The sequence below is a fragment of the Aquarana catesbeiana genome, linkage group LG04, assembly GCF_042186555.1.
Source record: "Aquarana catesbeiana isolate 2022-GZ linkage group LG04, ASM4218655v1, whole genome shotgun sequence".
NCBI lineage: Eukaryota > Metazoa > Chordata > Amphibia > Anura > Ranidae > Aquarana > Aquarana catesbeiana.
Window position 1 is genome coordinate 271,282,576 of NC_133327.1, and position 20,956 is coordinate 271,303,531.

Below are 20,956 nucleotides of genomic sequence, written 5' to 3' on the forward strand. Positions count from 1 at the left end.
AGAGCTTTCAGAACTTGAGATTAATGATTACTCTATATTTACACTATATTACCAAAAGTATTAGGACACCTGCCTTTACACGCACATGGACATGGACTTTAATGGCATCCCAGTCTTAGTCAGTAGGGTTCAATATTGAGTTGGCCCACCCTTTAAAGCTATAACAGCTTCAACACTTCTGGGAAGACTGTCCACAAGGTTTAGGAGTGTGTCTATGGGAATGTTTGGCCATTCTTAAAAAAAGCGTATTTGTGAGGTTAGGCACTGATGTTGGATGAGAAGATCCATCAATCAACTTCAGTACACGCAGCCTGTTGGATTTCTTGCATGTGATCACTGCCGGCGGCTGTAGCTGCCAGCAGTGATCATTGTGTTAAGACGGCCAGGAAGGCTTCCCGCTGGCAGGACACGATATCTCCTCGGTGTTGATGGGGGAATCGAGCAACTTTCTATCCTTGCAAGAAAATTGTGTTATCTGCTTAAGACCTACCTGACTGGATACAAACTGATTTTAAAGGTCACATTATATACATTTGGTAAATCTAAAGAAGGCACAGAGATTGCATAATCAGATGGTGATGTGTACTGTAATGTACTTTAAAATTGAACTCTGGGACAAGCAAATATCGTCTAAATACAAGAGTCATGTGTATTCTTCCTTGAATCTTGAAGCTCTGCTATCTGCACAGGATATGCACACACAGCGATTTTGTCACTGATATTTTTGCAAGGCACTGTCTGGGTTTGCAAAGGCATTTGGTGTACACAAAGAGCATTTATGCCCTTTTCATAAATTGGTGATATTGAAAAATGTTGGTAAATTTAAGTTTTTGTGCCTGGAGTTCAGCTTTAAGCTTATGTTTTAAATACCATACATGACATGTTTTGTATTATTAAAGCGTTTTTATGGAGTAAAGCACACACAGGTTATCAAATTAATAGGAATATTAGATTGTAAGCTCCTTTGGGAGCAGGAACTGAGGTGACTCATTCCTAGTTCTCCACAAACTACTCTGGATCTCTATATAATTACCGGTAAGTAAAATAAACAAATGAGAACTAAATGAAAATCAAATTGTTGCATATATCTTAAGTTGGTGATGTCACCCACATCCAAGTGAGCTCATTTCAAGGAAAGGTTGCTTGTATTGAAAACACACTTCATAAATGTTTTCAAACGTGAATGTAGGGGGTAATTACATGGATTGTTATTATATTAGCACCACAGCACGCATGCATAAACATTTAATTATACTCATATTATATTGGCTGGCAGACATGTTTTTATATGAGCAACCTAATAGAAAGACATGTCACAGCAAATTCTGAGTCATACATAACATGAAGTATATTGCATACACAGATACACTTCATGTCATTCTGACTACCCAGTGCATGTTAGGGGGTAGCAGGCAAGGGTGATGCAGTAAGCAGAGGAAGTGCTACAACTTACGTCCTCATCATGACACAGGACTGCATAGTTATACTCCTGCTTGGAACACAGTGAGAACATGAAAAAAGAGAACAGCAGTGTAAAACACAAAATATACAAGTGTTAACAGAGTGCCCTACTGTCTATTAACACGATAATGCTAGGAGAAACAGATCATAAAGATTATCAGCTGGAAAACTTCCCAGAGAATGGAGTATAAATCAGTAATTAAGAAAAGTTTTGCTGATGACAGATATACTGTAAATATGACTGATCAAAGCAGAAATATACACCAATAAACAAATGTAAAATGATCTACACTAATATGATTAGTGTTGGAGCTTTAGCCAGATTATAGTACAGGTACAGATCTACAGAATCCTTGAAACCTGGGGTTTTATGGCCAGAGTTCCCATTTTCACACTTGGCACAGGTTTTTTTTGTAACACTATACCTGCAAGTTAAACTTTAATCAATAGACTTTTTATTGTGGGTCGGACATACAAATCAACTCTTTATGGTTTCCCAATATACACATACACTTAACCTTCCAAGATCTCATACCCAGTTTATGCAAGCCCCAACATCAGATCTGCCGAGTCGTCACCCTAAGGCCCCATGCACACTGGGTATTTTTATAACTGCTGTTTTGGGCGTCAGATGTTTTTTTTAACTGCCTATAGACAAGGGCCCCCTCCCCAATCCTGGCCAGTGGTTGTGGAGGTCTGTGGGCAGGGGTCTTATCGGAATCTGGAACCCCCCCAATATGAATAAATAGGAGAACATAGTACCCCCTAGTCATTCACCAAAAAAAAAAGTGTAAAAAGTAAATAAAGACAAGTTTTTGAAAAGTCCTTTTTAAAAAAAAAAAAAAATATGTCCCACGGTGGAGATCCACTGTTAAATCACATACCAGACCCTTATCTGCACATGCAGCCTTGCAGCCGAACCCCTTACACACTTGGCTAAACACTGCTGAAAGCCAGTAAAAAAACACAAAAACATTAGCGTTTAAGCAGTTTTTAGCTTTCTAGTGTGTTATGAAGCCTAATTGTAGCCAAGCCTGGCAAAACCACTTATTTTGCTACCATATTAAAAATAAATCACTTTTTATCCAATTCATACACCTCGACTTATCTGTGCAATCATTTTCTCAAATAGCACTTTATCAAGACCGACTATTTACAGAGACTCCAAGAAAACTGCATGAAAAGAGCAATGGGATAACTGTGAATATGTAGATAACAATGCATTATTTTTAGCCCATGAAAAGCACATGCTTTAGAATGAAATATCTATTTTTTCTGTGAAATGTGTCATTTGAGCTAAAAAGGTTTAACACGTTAGATTATGTTAAAAGTTTCCTCCCCAGATCAAGTTTTCATAAAATGAAATATTTGGTCATTATGAAAATGCACAGAGAGGATATAGAAAATTATAGTAATTAACTCATTAGTCATTAATAACTTTTCATAATTACTTCCTTTCCCTGTGGCTGTTAATACAATGTATTTATAGCAGCATATCCAATCTATCCATTTTGGGACAGAAAGGCACCAGAATAGACGCTGGCAAACAAGCTCGCCGCTCGTGGAGTTCTGTCTGTTACTTTTTATTCAATGTGAGTACCTTCATTGTTGTTTACGTAATAAAAGCAATTGGTTTTGACATACTACACCATCCAGAACACCCCTTTTTTCTTTCCATTCCTGATCCATGCATCCACTGAGAGACAAAGACACTGTTTAGATCCATACCATTGGTCCAGGATTATGGTGTAAGGAGGAAGCATATAATACAGATTATATATATATATATATATATATATAAATGAGAGAGAGAGAGAGAGAGAGAGAGAGAGAGAGAGAGAGAGAGAGAGAGAGAGAGAGAGAGAGAGAGAGAGAGAGAGAGAGAGAGAGAGAGAGAGAGAGAGAGAGAGAGAGAGAGAGAGAGAGAGAGAGAGAGAGAGAGAGAGAGTTATATCTATATATTTTACACATGCGGTTACCTCATTACAGCAAGGTAAGAGGCCATTCACACTAGCGTGTGTACTTTGCACGAAGAGGAGAAATTTGCTCTCCAGCACCTGTTGCACTTTGATGTCTTTTGCACAAGAAGACAAGATTTTTTGCTGCTTTGCTCACGTTTTTTGCACTTTGCACATAGAAACTATACTGCTTGTTTTGCACAGTTCATTTGCTTTTTTTTTTGCAAAATGTATTGAATATTCACTTTTTTTTAATCTTCAGAAGGAATATTTTATTGTTCAGAACTTGTCCAACAATATATTGCACCTTGCACTAGAATCAGTCACTTTATAGTGTATTGTGAAGAGTTCTTCCATTATTGATTGAGTTTTGTTTATTTATTTATTCATTTGTATTTGTACCACTTCCTTTAGACAATAGACACAAAAGCAGGATTCAGGAGCACGGCCGCACGGGTGTCCCGAAAGAGAGAGCTTCTGCAACGGGTCACTCGAGAAGAGGAGGAGCTACCAGCGCTGCTGGGGGACCCCAGAAAAGGAGGATCGGGGCCACTCTCTGCTTAACAAACTGCACAGCGGAGGCAAGTATAATACGTTTGTTATTTAAAAAAAATAAATAAATAAATAAACAACCTTTAGTAAGACTTTAATACATATTACATAATGTATAACAAGTGTGTTAAGTATTGCATTGTTTGTGGCCCATAGCAACCACTCAGCTCCCAACTGTCATTTTAAGGAGTGCAGGTTTTAAAATAAATTAAGGAAGCTGAAGCAAGTCAGATGACATGTGAAATTCAATGTTTGCTTATGAGAGAGCTGGCTTAAGTGATACTGCACAAGTCTGTCTGACTTAGAAAAAGTTCTTGCACTACTTTGTGGCATTGAAGTCATATCAAAGTCAGATCAGAGTGCAAAAAGTTACAAAGTCGGAATCCAAAGTTGCACTGAAAGTCGTGCAACTTTGGAGTCGGGCTAGTCTGAACCGAGCCTAATAGTTACATGTGCAGAACATTAAATTGTACTGTGTCATAAAAAAAGAAAATAAGATTAAAAAATGACAGATGTACTGCTGTAATGAACACTGTAAATCACTAATATTGTGGCAATTAACTCAATTTAGAATGTCCCAACTATAAATCACACTTCAAGTGAGCAGATTCTGTCCCCGAGTACCATGTAATATAATTTCATTAACTTACCGTAGTTAAAAGCATTGCGATACAAACCACTGTTTTTGTTCTACCAGCCAAGCTCTACTACCATGTTACTCAAAGAACGCATTTATCTGTATCCTTGGCTGTAAATATTATACATTTTGTATAGAAATAAAAAAATGAAATTACTTCAGGGGAAAACCTAGTTAGAAATTTTAGCTGTTCAGCAAGTAAGAAAGCTGAAAAGTTTAATAAGAGAAGATTGGGTCCCAAATGGTCACATTCAACAACAGATCCCTTTGTTGCAGTCACAGGGGGAGTAAGGGGTGCAGAGATGATGGGAGACAAAATTACTACTCTACCACTATAGGCACATATGGGACATATGGGACATTGTATCCGACAAGCTTAAATTACCCAACACACACATGATTTCACCCCACTATGGCATAATACAGCTCTCCCCGAATTCAGCTTCATTCCAGACACGGAGCTGTGGAACTCTAGGGGAGCGTTTTATTTGTCTCACCTTATTCAAAAAAGGGAATTAAAAACTTTTGACAGATTAAAAACCGAGTACGAGTTACCAAACCGAATGTTCTTCCGTCACGCTTTTAGAACACAATTCCACTCTGACAACCCCCAAATAGACAATAACCTTCTTATGGAGGCGATTAGAAGCTCTGATCCCAAAAAACTGATATCTACTTTCTACAACATGCTGCTACTCCCCCCATCTTCCACGTCACCTTATGTACTGAAGGCTAGATGGGAGGGAGATATGGAACCTACAGAGGATGAGGAGTGGAGTGAAGCCTTGGACACTTGCAAATTGGTGTCACCTAAACTTTCCAACCGTCTAACTAAGATCTACTGTATATACTACACTGATCATATCTTACTCCGCTTAGAAAGTCTAGGTGTAAAAGCAATAAATTCGCCAACTGCCTGATGTGCAACCAACAAACAGGAACATTTTATCACTTAATTTGGAGTTGTCCAAGAGCCCAAGGTTTCTGGACACAAGTAGTGCAGTTCCTGCATGACACTATGGGTTCCCCCTAACGCTGCACCCCAAACCTTGCCTTCTGGGTATATTCCTGGAGTCATATATGGATAAATTCACTAAAATTTTCCTAAGTTTAACACTGTTCTCTGCGCGAAAAGTTATAGTCAGGCATTGGATGAGAGCTAACCCAACTGAGTTTAATAACTGGTTAACTGGTTAGTAAAAGTGAATAACAGCCTACCCTATAAAAAAATATTCTCGAAGAGGCTGGCCGTCAAAATACACCATAATTTGGGATAGGTGGCTACAGGCCCCTGAAACTTGCAGTTAACCAGATGCGAAAAAAACACACAAAAAAAGAGGGCGCACCAGCCTAGTGCATTATCCTTTAGTACATTTATTCAAAAGACATAATTAAAAACTACTCACAAAGGTAGAAAGAAAATCACACTTATAACAGTCTTTGACACATGGCAGTCTGTCCACTGATAGCAGGCTCCAGGTCCTAGAGAGAGGACGTACGAACCGCTGCTGGCTGACGCGCTTGGAAGGTATACCTTCTTCCTCAGAGCCAGCATCAGTGGACAGACTGCCATATGTCAAAGACTGTTATAAGCGTGATTTTTTCTACCTTTGTGAGTAGTTTTTAATTATGTCTTTTGAATAAATGCACTAAAGGATAATGCACTAGGCTGGTGCACCCTCTTTTTTCTGTGTTTTTCCTTTGACTACTAGGATATCCCTATCCTGGAGGGCAGCAAGGCCGAAAGCTTTTGTCCATTCTGAACTTCTGGACTACCTAGCCAACACACCCGTGCGGAAGAGTATTTGTTTTTGTTGTACAGTTAACCAGATGCCCCTCTATCACATACAACTGGCCCTCCAACGCCTCCACCAACATCAAGTGGAAACCGTGAGAAGAGAAAATTATAGAGAGATTATATGTGTATAATGTACCATGAATGATGTATTACCTGTTATGGTTTATGTGTCAATAGGTGTCTCACGTTATAGTATGTTCTATAAGGGACGTCTAATTGAGCTAATTATTTGTAATATTGTCAAGCATATTTGACATTTACTATGCATAAAATCTGTATGTAAATATTTTTTTTTTATTGTTATAATAAAAGACTCTGTTTTAAAGTAAAAAAGGTCCAGCGGATGCTGCCAGAAAATCAGAGCTCCTCGCCAGAACGGAGGACTCCCACACATGCACGGGAGTGACGTTATCGCGGCTCTGACCACTCACAGCGCCGGAGCCGTCAACCTGAAAAAAACGCTGAGGCAATATGTGAGCTCCCTCAGCGGTGACTGGGAGGCGGTGCGGATGCTTCGTTCTAAGGTAAGTATTTCAAACTGAGCTAGTATGCGATGCATACTAGCTCCCCACTGAGCTATTGTGTTCTGACAGGAGGATGGCCCCCATCAGCCAGAACTGCTGTACTAACATTGGAATGTTAGTACAGTGATCTCTTCCTGAGCTCTTGAGTTTTGTTTTTCGTTCAGCCTGCTGAGTTGAACCCAAAAAAAATGGATAGTGTATTCTAGGCTTAACTCATTTTTATTCCCTCAACTCAATAACTACATAACACCCCCTTTCCACTCATCTATTTTTACAATTCTTTAAACTCCATTTAAACAGGGATCCTTAGAGGTCAGAGAGACCTACGCTTATTTCCAGCAGAGTTTCTATGTCTGACATACTATCATACAACTGGCCCATAATCCTTCCCTCCTTCCAGATTTCACCACATACTGAAAATGACTTCTCGTACTATGGACTTTTTGAATTATAGTTCTTTTTGTGGTTTCATTGACTGATTATTTTAATTTTTTATGACTCGGTAACTGAATTTGTCAGTAACGTGTTGTGTCAACATTTTATTGCCTTTACATTATATTTCTGCCACTGTAGATCTTTACAATAAAGATTACAATTTAACAAAAAAAAAAAAAAACAAGCATTTGAGCAGCAGTTTTAATACCCCCCTGACCACCAAGCTGTAAGTTAACAGGACCACTAGCCATGGTAGAATACATCACCACCGTTGTGGCACAGTGAAAATTATATAACCTGTCATGTTTGGTAGGCTGCTGCCAAATGCAACCCATTAAAGTGCATGGGGACGTGCTGCAACCACAGGGGTGTGTAATGTACATGCTTGCAGGGTGGTGCTGCAGGTTTTTCACTAGTTAAAACAGGCGTTCAGGAGACAACATAATACCTCTGCAAAGATATTCAACATGGATCACTTTTCAAAAGGGAAGAAACACCACTGCACGTGTAAACAAGGCTTCAGGTGTTTTTGAAAGCTGGTCCCTCAAAATAAATTCAGTAAGCCACATGAAAGGTATCACCTACATTCTTACTCTCCTACTACTACCTATGGCTAAAACGGTACAATGCTCTAATGCCATTTTCTCTCTCTGTGAACTACACGTCTTTTCACTTTCATAGTTCCTCGCTTTGCTGCTTTTTTCCGGGCTGTTTTTTTTTTTTTTAATTGCACTGCTGCTTTGAGTGAGCTGTACATAAACAGTTCCTAGATGTACAGAACAAAAATGGCCACTGGGTTTACATTAAACCTGATGGTAGATGTACAGTTCAGCTTCCTGGAATACCAGAATCATAGTAAACAGAAATCATTAAACCAGGAATTTCTCTGTTAAAAGTCTGAGATAATTGTAAAAGCTTATGCCCACTTAACTTGTGTTTATGATGTGCATTACTACATGAGGTTTTTTATCTACATGCAGAAATACAATTTTTATAGTGTGTTTATGTTCGTTTTAGACCCCATTTACACTGTTGCATATAGTGGGCATGTTAATGCTTGCTTTTCTTTACATGTTTTGAAAAGTGAGAAAGTACACTCAAAAATACACTCAAAAATATAAATCTTTCCAATGCGAAGATGTTCTAAAAATTAAAAAATTCACGATATGTGCATTTTTGTGCATTCAATATTCATTCCAATGGACCAGCCAGACACACATTTCCTTACATAGTAATGGAAAATAATTTCTATTTAAATGGTCTTTTCTTCCAGTAAAGCCGGCCATAGACGGCTCGAATCACGGCCAGTTCAGCAGGGACCAGCCAAGATTCCAACCATGTATGGACAGGCTGAATGTATAGAAGTTGATCAGTCGATCAACCAGCCTGTTGGATTTTACATGTGATTACTAGTGGCTATTACAGCCGCTAGCAGTAATCACTGTGTTCTGAGCCGCCCCTGCCGGGAGAACACAATGGCTCCGTGGTAAGGGATTCCCTCATCAACACCAACTGTGTAGATGAGGGAATCAAGCAATTTTCTTTCCTGAATCACTCCAATTATATCTGGCTTAAAACATTTTTAATTGCAATTAATTACTTCATTGTAATTAAACAGCTTTCTTCTTAAAAAAAATATAAGAAAACGGAGGGGTTCTGATTGCCTCCCTTTCCCCTTTTCTCTCCTTTAAAACTTGGCCAACTTGGCAATGTTATCAGAGGCATACTAACACACCTTAGCAAAATCACAAACATATTTTTCCAAAGGCCTATCCTCTCAGGTATTTAATGGTGATCATATCTCAGAAAAATTAGCACCAGAAATCTAGGACTATATAGGGAAGGACAACAACAAGGGGACAGGTGGGTATTCATAAAAGGTACCCCAACAAAGTGTAATTAAATGACTTGAGGCAGTGTCAGTTTGACCACTAGATGGGAGGGGGCAACAGCAAGTTTAGTGCGAACAAAGTAAACCTGTCCATTAGCAGCCAAAATTGGAGATTGTTGTCTCACCTGCAGTTTTCCATGAAAATCTGTCCGATGTACAAATAATCATGCAAATTAGGAATTCAGAAAATCATGATTCATAACGTTTACAATTTTATGAAGACGGGACAAGGCTTTATGAAGAAATTCAGGCAAACTAAAACAAAAAATGTGTGATTGATCAATACATTTGCTATCTCTGCTAGAGACAAGCTGGATTAGATCTCGATCCTAGGCCTTAGCCTATACCCAAGGACAAATCTTAAAAAAAAAAAAAAAAAAAAAGAAGATTTGGATAGATTGATGAGGGGTTAGAATCACTGTCAGTTCTTTATTACTGTCTTTGTCCCCATCATGGAGATTCACTATTGCCAACTGTCCCGATCACCAATATTTCTGGAAATTAAAGTGAGGGTACATCCTAATTTTTGTGTAGTCACTAAAACAGGAATACAGGGTCAATCTTCCAATGGGGACACTTATTGCTTTGACAGCGATCTAAGAGAGTTTTCCTTTACAATGGAAAGACATTATCTTACTTCCTGTTGTATCTACAGGATAGGAAGTGAAGAGAAATACATCTGAGACATAGAAGGCAAAATAAAAAAAACTTATGCCGCGTACACACGACCGGACTTTATGGCAGACTTGGTCCAGCGAACCAGAGTCCGTCGGACAATTTGATTGTGTGTGGGCTCCAGCTGACTTTTTCCTCAAAAGTTTGACGGACCTAGAAATGAAACATGTTTCAAAACTCTCCGATGGACTCAAGTCCGGTCGAAAAGTCCGCTCGTCTGTATGCTAGTCGGACGGACAAAAACCGACGCTAGGGCAGCTATTGGCTACTGGCTATGAACTTCCTTGTTTTAGTCCGGTCGTACGTCATCACGTACGAATCCATCGGACTTTGGTTGATCGTGTGTAGGCAAGTCCGTTCATTCGGAAAGTCCGTCGTAAAGTACGTCGAAAAGTACGCCGGACAAAGTCTGCCGTAAAGTCCGCTCGTGTGTACGTGGCATTACAGTTTTAACCTTCCCTACTCTGTCCAAAAAAAATGCCTTTAGATGCACTTTAATGCATCAGGATATAAATCATATTTTCTGTTCTAAACTTGCATGCATGTTCAATGAAAGCACATAGGTCCACATGCATCCAAAGAATGCACATGATGGTACACTTATGTGTGCACATGAATGATACTTCTAGCATCTGATCGTGAGGAGGCTGGGATCTAGAAAGATTTGCAGTTGGTTACGAGTTATCATTTCACGCTAATCACCAGATAAAGCAATGCTTTAATAAAGCCTAAGTGCAGCCTAAATAAAAATAAATAAATAAATAAAAAAGGACAAAAATCAGGGATATAAAATTACAGTCAGTAGGATGTGTTCCTTGTGCTGATGCTTCTTTTAAGTGAAATCCTCCTCTGTCCACAGTAACCCCACCCCCATAATCTTCTGGTTTGGTTGAGGTTAAAAGAACTAAGGGGCTATCACAGGCTCTTATCAAGAGTACACAACTATGCCTGCCCTGTCTGAACAGCTCCTCCATTCATAGAAGTTTTACTACAAAATTATGAATGAAACATGATCTACAGTGGGAAAAACCCCCGTTAGACTTACCAGTAACGGTATTTCCAGGAACCTTCCAGGACAGCTACTTGAGAGATGATTGTCTCCGCCCTCTACAGGAAACACAAATCAGATACAATTTAAAAGGCCCCTCCCTTTCCTCTGACCCTCAGTTGTTTAGAAGATCAAGTAACCAAGACCAAAGGTGCACTCGGCAGAGGAAAAAAACAGAAACCATAAAACACATCACCACCAGGTAAACATGGTCGACCAGTGAAAAAATAGTATAGGGTGGGAATATAGACGCTGTCCTGGAAGGTTCATGGAAATACCATTACCGGTAAGTCCAACGGGGGGTTTCCCCCCGTCACCTTCCAGGACAGCTACTTGATAGGATAAGCAAGATTCTATACCTTAGGGAGGGACGACAGCCTGAAGCACTTTCCTACCAAAGGAAAGGTCCTGGCTGGAAAGCATCTGAACTCTATAATGTTTGACAAATGCATGAGAGGAGGACCATACGGCAGCTTTAGGGATTTCTTCCCATGAAGCCCCCGCTCTTTCTGCCATTGATGTGGCCATGGATCTCATTGAATGGGCCCTAATTCTAGAAGGAGGGGTGCGACCTGACGCTTTGTATGCCTCACAGATAGCTCCCCTAATCCACTTAGCAATGGAACTTTTAAATGCTTTAGACCCTTTCTTGGGCCACTGAACAAAACCAACAGTTGGGAGGAACTCCTAAAACCACTGGTCTTTTCTAGATAAAGCAGAATACATCTCTTTACATCTTAAAGACCAAACCTTTCCTCTTCCGCATTTTTGGAAGAGGTGCAGAAATTAGGAAGGACTGTCTACTGGGACCTATGAAAGTTGGAAGAAACTTTGGATAAATAGAAAGGATCAGGTTTATTCACTACCCTGTCCTCTAGAATCCTCAGGAAGGGGTCTTTACAGGAAAGAGACTCAAGATCAGAAATCCTTCTCCCTGACGAAATAGCCAAAAGGAAGGATAACTTCAAAGAAATAATTTTCAGGGAAGCCTCATGCAAAGGCTCAAAAGGAGCCCTTGTTAGTGCATTTAATACCAACGACAGATCCCAGGGAGGAACATGTTTGGTGACCCTGGGAGCATGTCTAGATCTGGCTGAAAGGAACCTCTTGACTAAGGGATCTTCCGCTAGTCTTCTCTCTGTAAACAAAGATAGGGCAGCAATCTGAACCCTAGGGGTGGTGACAGACAGAAAGCCCCTCTTCCACTCCCCCCTGCAAAAAATCCAATATACAGGGAGTGGAAAAAGAATCTAAACCAGTTTTCCTTTACCAGGAAATAAAAAAGTTTTCCAAACTTTCCCATAGATTCTTCTAGACAACTCTAGACTCTAGACAACTGTTCAGGATAGTTTGAATAACCCTCTCTGAACACCCCTTTAACTGTAGGACGCGCCGCTCAGCCTCCAGCCCGTCAAATGGAAGGTCTGAGGGTTTGGATGTAACACCGGTCCCTGATGGAGCAGATCCTTCTGAACTGGTAGGGGCATGGGAGGGTACACAGATAGGGCCTTCAGAGAGGAGAACCAACTCCTCCTGGACCACCAGGGGGCAATCAGAACAACTTCTGCCCGGTCCTGAATAATTTTCTGAACCACTAGGGGTAAGAGGGGAAAAGGAGGGAAGGCATAAGCCAGAGTAAAGTTCCACGGGAAGGACAGAGCATCCGTCCCCAAGGACTCTGTCTCTCTCTCCAGAGAGAAGAACGCCGGCAGTTTTCTGTTGAGACTGGAGGCAAAAAGATCCACTGTGGGGAGACCCCATCTTAGCACCAACTCCTGGAACGTGCCTTGATGTAGTTCCCAACCGCTGGAACTGATGCTCACCCTGCTCAAATAGTCCGCCAGCACATTTTCTGACCCCTTGATGTGGTCTGCCCTTACTGAAGTGAAATTGATCTCTGCCCAGGACAGAATCTGCTGTGTTAATGACAGAAGCGACTTTGAGCGAGTGCCCCCTTGCTTGTTCAGGTATGCCACTGTTGTGGCATTGTCTGAAAAAATTAATAGGTATTTTGAATAGATCCTCTCTTCCAGAGATATAAGTGCTTTCCTCACAGCTAGAAGTTCTCTGAAATTTGAGGAATGACCTGCTTCCTCTGGCAACCAGGCTCCCTGTGCCTGCCAGTCCTGTGAGTGAGCACCCCAACCCCACAGACAGGCGTCTGTGGTAATTTTTACCAGGGAATGTTGTGTGCAATCCTTCCCTCCCTGCAGATGTCCTTGCTGCTCCAACCAGGCGAGATCGAGAAAATTCCCTTCTGGAAGTTTTACCAGCTGATCCAGAGAATCCTTCCTGCAATCCCAATGGAGTAAAAGAAAAGCCTGAAGGGGTCTGGAGTGCAATTGGGCCCAAGGCACCCCTGGAATGGCCGCAGTCATCAAACCCAACAATTGCATGTTCCCTTGAAGGGAGGTCTGAGGGAGCAGCTTGAAGGTCTGCACAGAGAGAAGAATTTTCAAAATCTTCTCCTCGGGAAGAAAAATCTTTTGGGCAACAGAGTCTATTAGATAACCCAGGAAAAGTATGCTCTGTGAGGGTACCAGGCAAGACTTCTGCTGGTTGACCGTCCACCCTAATTTTTGAAAGGTCCACAAAACCAACTGCAGGTCTTGAACAAGGGACTCTTTGTCCTGAGCAAAAATCAAAAAATCATCTAGATATGCGACGATTGATACACTTTGAATAAAAAAAAAAAAAAGCCATGACTTCGGCCATGATTTTTGTAAAAATCCTTGGTGCTGCCGAGAGACCAAAAGGAAGGGCACTGAACTGCCAGTGAGATGGCTCGTTTCCCACAAGAACTGCAAACCTGAGGAACCTTCGGTGGCTCTGGCAGATTGGTACATGAAGATAAGCATCCCAAAGGTCCAGAGTCACCATGAAGACCTTTGGCAACAACAGATTCCTTACCGAATAAATGTTCTCCATTCGGATACGTCTATAAACTATGTATTTGTTCAGGACGCTTAAATTTATGACCATACAAAAGCCGCCGGAAGCTTCCTTGACCAGAAAGACGTGAGAATAAAATCCCCGGAACTTCTGAATTTCTGGGAAAGGAGAAATAACTCCCTCTGTTTCCCATACAGAAATCAAATTTATCATGGCTTGCGGTCTCTCTTGGTCTCTTGGCAGGTGGGTAAGAAAAAACCTCTGGGGGGGGAAGACTTTTGAATTCCAACCTGTAACCCTTTTCCAATGTTTGAAGGATAAAGGAATTGTTGGAAATCTCTGCCCATTCCTTGATGAAATGGCACAATCTTCCCCCTACCCCTAACCTGGCGTCACTGGGGATTTTTGGAAGGGGCTGAAGGAGCAAAGGGAGCACCCCTTTTTGAGCCACGAAAAGGCCACTTATTCTGGGGCTTATTCCTTTGGGAAGAAGGGAATCGTTTACTCTTCTCAGAGGAACGAGCTAAGACATCTTCTAAGGAGGAACCGAACAAGAGTTTGCCTTCGAAGGGAATGCCACTTATTCTGGGGCTTATTCCTTTGGGAAGAAAGGAATCGTTTACTCTTCTCAGAGGAACGAGCTAAGACATCTTCTAAGGAGGAACCGAACAAGAGTTTGCCTTCGAAGGGAATGCCACAGAGCTTATTCTTGGATGTAAGGTCACCTTCCCAAGATTTAAGCCAGATAGCTCGCCTAGCTGAATTAATGAGAGCAGAAGCTCTGGCTGCGGATTTCACTGAATCTGCTGCTGCAACAGCTAAGAGGGCGACTGACTTGGCAATGAGTGGGAGGGACTCCCTAATCTCTACTTTGGGGGTGTCAGATGCAAGAAGATCATCCAGATGCTGAAACCATACGTCTAACTTTCTAGCCACAAAGGTGGATGCTACCGCCGGGCCTAAAGAAAAAGCTGAAGCATCCCAGGCCCTATGTAGCAATGAGTCAGCCTTTCTATCCATTTGATCTTTAAGGACCCCAGAATCTTCAAAAGAAAGATCTGATCTTTTGGACACCTGCGACATAGGGCCATCTAATCTAGGACACTTAAAGAAAACCTCCTCAAATTCAGACTGAAAAGGAAATCTTCTTTTGTGTCCCCTGGATTGGAACAACCTTTTTTCAGGTTCTCTCCATTCAGACAGAATCATGTCCCTAAGTGACTGGTGTACCGGAAAAGTTTTTGATTTCCGCCCCTGTAGGCCCTATACATTTTATCTTGTACAGATTGGGCTTGTTGCGGCATCTCAATCTGCTCTGAAGTATATATTGCTTTTAGTAGTTCATCAATATCCTCAACTGGAAAAAGATACTTAGATGAGCTACCTGTATCCTCCCCTGATGCAATCTTTTCATCAGATGAAGAAACTGGATTCTCACCTTCTTCAAGATCAGAGGTATCGTGTGAACTAATAGTCTCAGGTACTAACAAGGGAAGGGACCTGGCAGAGGTTGAAGGGTCTTGAGCTATGGGTCTAGATGAGGAAGACCCTAGACTAGTAACCCTGTCATTAAGTGACCGAAAGGAGTCCACTACCTTTTTCATAGAAGTCATTAACTCTTTAAAGGAGGAAGACTCTGAACTAGTTTTGGGTGGTATACAATCCTCACATAATAGCTTTTTATAACTATCAAAAAGCCTGGCCCTACAGTTCCCACATTTCTTTTTCACTGGTTTGGCCTAGAAAAAAGCAGAAACAAGGATCATAATTTATAAATAAAAAGGTTCCATACAAAAAGTCCCCTGCTGTAGAGCTATCCACAGACAAGGGCTTACCTTGGGGGCAGTATGGGACCTAGATGCTGCCACTGGTTCAATATGAGCGGGTGCTCCATCCTCAGACCTGTCCTCAAGCTCCATGAAGCAAGCGGAGATCGGCCGTAGAGAAGACTGCTGCTGTACCGCAAAACTGCACTCAGATTGGCGTTTTTAGCAGACTATTCCCCTGCAGCATGTCCTCAGTGTCTCCACACCATGCTTCTTTAGAAAAAAACGGCGTCCGGAAGTGCGCCATGTGACTTCCGGTTCCGGCACCATCTTGCTGCATCACCGGAAGTCCTCCTGACGCCATCTTGGTACACCGAAATGAAGCACTAGGAGGACACAGTTCCACACAGCAGAGCTGGGGAAAAAATGGAAGGGAGTTGCCACTACTCACATCACCAGTTAGGTAAGTAACCCTTAGAAATAGGGAACCCTTCTGGTAAAGTACATACTATTATCCGGGACTTGGCCACAACTAGTCCTGGATGAAACCAGAGAAGGGGGGTCCACCAACCACAGTTACCAGACTTTAAGAAAACAAAAAACGTTTACTCCACCTCGTGGGCCAATGGGGAGGTTCTTCCGCGCCGTTTTGCCGGCTGTGTCCGACTTGCGGTGCTCCTCCCTCCGCCACACGGCGTGACGTTGGTGGGCGGCACTCGCGGCGGCGTTATCTGGACACTCTCCGGGGCGGCACTGGCACTCGAGGTTCTCCACACAGGCGATCACACACCTCTGTAATCTCCTCTCCCAGGGTCTCATCACTTTCAGGTATACTCACTACCTCTCCCACTTCGGCTACTACACGCAGCTGTCTTTGGTTTCTCCACTTCACTTCACTCCTTCACAATTTTACATTTTTCTCTTCTCACCTCTCCCACACTCTCCTCACTCTACCTTATATCTGGGGTTTCTTTCTCTCTCTTCACATCTCTCCTCACATGCCTACATACCTTACTCTCATTCACCTTTTTCTAGACTTTCCTCGGTTCCTGTGCCTGCCCTGGTCGGCGTCTGCTGCCGTCTCCGTGGGGCTCCCCACCTCGGCTCCCGTTGGGGGTCACCTGGATGGCTCTTGGGACCCCGCCACTGCACCGTCACTATACAGTCTCTCAGTGAGTATCCCCATACAGCAATTTTGGGGGTCCGTTTACCACGCTCCCCCTTTACTAATGTTTTTTGTTCTATTGCATCATGTAATTATCCCAATATTTTTTATAAATATTTTTTCAGATATTACACGGGCTCGCTCCTGATGAGTGGCATGGAAGCCACGAAACGCGTTGAGCCACCAATGCCGTGTTTAACCGTCTATCCAGTCCTTACCAATCTTATCTTTTCCAAACCCCCCCCACAGGTCTAGCGAGGCCTTAGGTCCAGCAGATATTACTGGTTTTTACCCTATTTTACCCTACCTTGAAATCATGATGTACTAGGGAATTTATTTCAGGTGATATCTTAAGTTACCATTATCTAACTTTTTACCCTGTTCATCTTTCTATTAATACTTACATCATGTACCTACCTGTTTTATCTTGTATGCTTTTTGCGATTGTAACGGATGTGCTTTGGTATTATGTCAATAAATTCCTCTATGTTCATCTTACTACCTGCTTGCTGGTACATGCTTCATATAAAGTCCCAACCTCCCCTCCAATAATCCCCTTGTTTGTGCTATAGATTGGGATGGAAACGCTTGACCTTACCAGGTCTTGGTTTCATTTAAAGTCCCTAGGGATGGAAATGGGTGACCTTACCAGGCCATGATTTCCTTAAAGTCCCTAATACCAATAATTCCCTTTTCTTGTATTAAAACAAAAAACGTGTCGGTGCTCCTGGAGGGTCTGGAAACACAAAACAACTGAGGGTCAGAGGAAAGGGAGGGGCCTTTTAAATTGATTTGGGTTTCCTGTAGAGGGCGGAGCCAATCATCTCTCAAGAAGCTGTCCTGGAAGGTGAGGGGGGGGAATTATTATTTGCTTCCCTGCAGATTTTGCAAGTTTGCCCACTTGCAAAGAAATGAATGGTCTTTAATTGTTATCATAGGTGTATTTTACATGATAGAGACAGAATATCAACCAAAAATCCAGAAAAAAAATACGATACAAATGTTATAAATTGAGTTGCAGTTCAGTAAGTAAAATAAGTATTTGATCCCCTACCAACCAACAGAAATTCTGACTCCCACAGACTGGCTACAGTAGGTGCTCATGTAGTACACAGATAGTCCTGTCAACTTAACAAGATGCTCCTAACAACAACTAGCTATGTGTGTATTAAAAGGCACCTGTTCACAGAATCTCATTCCTCTATTTAAACCCACCATAATGGGCAAGACCAAATTGACATCAGGGACAAGATTGTAGACCTGCAAAAGGCTGGAAAGGGCTAAAAGACCATCAGCAAGATGCTTAGTGAGAAGGATACAACTATTGGAGAGATTATTCGCAAATGGAAGAAATACAAAAGAACCATTAATTTCCCTTGATCTGGAGCTCCATGCAAGATTTTGCCTCATGGGGCAAGGATGATCATGAGAAAAGTGAGGGATCAGCCCAGAACTACACGGGAGGCACCTGTGAATGATCTCAAGGCAGTTGGGACCAGTCACCAAACAAACCAATGGTAACACAATATACCGCAATGGATTGAAATTCTGAACCACCCGCAAGCCCCCCTCCCTCAAGAAGGCACATGTAAATGCCTGTCTGAAGTTTGCCAATGAACATCTAGGATTGGGAGAAAGTGCTGTGGTCAGATGAGACCAAAATTTAGCTCTTTGGCATTAACTCGATGTGTTAAGGAGGAAGAAAAATGATGACTACGACCCTAAGAACACCATCCCTACAGTCAAACATGGAGGTGGAAACATTATGCTTTGGGGCGGTTTCTCTGCTAAAGGTACAGGCCGACTTTGCCACATTGAGGGGCCAATGGACTGGGCCATGTATTGTAAAATTTTGGATGAGAACCTTCTTCCCTCAGCCAGAACGCTGAAGATGGGTCATGGATGGGTCTTCCAGCATGGCAATGACCCAAAACATACCGCCAAGGCAACAAAGGAGTGGTTCATGGAGAAGCACATTAAGGTCATGGAGTGGCCTAGCCAGTCTCCAGACCTTAATCCTATAGAAAATTTATGGAGAGGGCTGAAACTTCGAGTTTCCATGTGACAGCCAAGAAACCTTAAGGATTTAGCGAAGATCTGTAAAGAAGAGTGGACCAAAACACCCCTCCTGAGAAGTGTGCAAACCTGGTAACCAACTACAAGAAATGTCTTACCTCTGTGCTTGCCAACAAGGGTTTCTCCACCAAGTACTAAATCATGTTTTGTTTGGGGATCAAATACTTAATTTTACTCACTGAACTGCAACTCAATTGTTTTTTTGTTTTTTTTTGGATTTTTGGTTGATATTCTGTCTCTATCATTTAAAATACACCCATGATAAAAATGATAGACCTTTCATTTTTTTGTAAGTGGGCAAACTTACAAAATCTGCAGGGGATCAAATAATTATTTTCACCACTGTATGAATGGAGGGGTTGACCTTTCAATCACCCGCCCATCTTCTACTTATAGATCGCTTTTCATTCATATGATCTGTAGTACGGCTTCCATGAAAGGGTGGGCAAAGTCAGGCTCTTGATGAGACCCTGTGACGGCCTCTTAATTTTGGTTGCTTTATGCACAATGGCTGTGGCTCCCCCCACCAGACCCTGCATCACTTGGTTGGAAGGCGACCAGGAATATAAAACCTTTGTTATTAAAAAAAAAAAAAAAAAAAAAAAAAGATAACACTTTAACATTTACTAAACAAAAATAACTTAAAACTGGCCCATAGCCATTACAGTTTTTCAATGCCTTTTTGATTGAATTCAATCGCTGTATTTTTACACTGCACATTTTAGATCAACACCCTGGTCCTTTATACCAGGTTCTGGTTTAGGTGGTATACTTCATTAATTTTTTTCGCAAGGGCTAGACAAATTTTAGTTCTTAAAGCATAACTGAACTAAAAAAAATGCTGACAGTTACTGTTTTTTTATGACAGAAGAGATCCTTTTGGGTCTTCTATCATAAATGCTTATCCCTTGCCTGTCAGCAGTAATGTACACTGAGCCATACATATGCAGCTCAGCATACATTTAGGGCACCCATTTGTGCTGTGATGATGTGACTCATGTGCATGAGCAGGAGTGATGTTAACGTGGCATAGCCATTCAAACCCAGAAGGGAGACCGGGAGAAGATGGAAGCACCTGTGACCAACAGGAGCGCTGACAATGCAGCACTGGAGGGCATCGTTTGATGGGCAAATCTGCCATAATGTGCTAATATACTGTGCAGAGTTCAATACTACTTTAAGAGCCACATACTAGCCCAATGTTTTAGGACAGGCAGAATAATTTTAGGTTTGAAAAATTAATTTTCTTTTAATTACATATACTGTACCCTAAACTATGTAAGGAACTTGGGCATCACAACTGTGTTGGAATGCATTGTTTCTAGCAACTTAAAAAACGGGCCCTGTAAAGAAACTAGGCCAGGTACAAAATTCTTGTATGCTATCTCATGTCAGGTGTACTCCACCTATAGAAAATATTAATGTAAATAGCTAGAAATAGAAAATAATCTTTCTGAACTACGTAGGCAGAACTGAAAACAGAGCAGAGAAGAAAAAAAAAAGAGCGGCTAAAAGGTCATGAGTATTGTAACTTTTCCTGCCCAATAGTAAATATTTACCATTAGATATGGCTTTTTCACTGGAAAAGTATAAATATATTTAAAGTACACATAAGTCATTACTTGCAATGTAAGGAAGAGGCCTTTAGAATCAAAGGTGTTAAAAAAAAAAAAAAGGAAAGGTCAGTGTGATTTATTTACATAGTACTTACAGTGCCAGGTCGGGTAAAGTCAATACTCTGTGCAGCACTTTCTCTCATCTGGCTGTTAAAAAGTCGCACGCACACACTCTGCAGGTACTCTGGTGTTATCTAAAATGTAGATGGTAAAACAAAAACAGAGGTAAAGCAATTGTAAAACAGGTGGCTAAAGTAATGTAACACAAGTCAATTCAGACCAGTCTAATATTTATCACTTTCTTATAAGTGTTCAGTTGTGCATAACCGGCTCCCTCTTCTTGTTTCCTTCCCTTCCTTTACATGAAGGTTGGGACTTTAGTCCCAAATGGGTTAACCCATCTACCAGACATTTCCTGTGCATTTCTGGTGCGTTTTTGGGTTGCCTGCACCTGTGAAACGT

General features: G+C 41.5%; 1 protein-coding gene across 3 annotated transcripts in view; it reads right to left on the minus strand.

The window, feature by feature from the left end:
- ARMC9 (armadillo repeat containing 9) overlaps positions 1–20,956 on the minus strand; it is a 233,330-nt gene that overhangs the window by 129,524 nt on the left and 82,850 nt on the right. For 2 of the 3 annotated variants that reach the window (XM_073626513.1, XM_073626512.1), the window contains exons 9-10: positions 20,590–20,688; positions 1,454–1,489 (exon numbers count right to left, since the gene is read on the minus strand). In XM_073626513.1, the coding sequence (XP_073482614.1) occupies positions 1,454–1,489; positions 20,590–20,688 (135 nt within the window). The remainder of the gene's footprint in view (positions 1–1,453; positions 1,490–20,589; positions 20,689–20,956) is intronic. The other variant, XM_073626514.1, reaches the window with a different exon arrangement.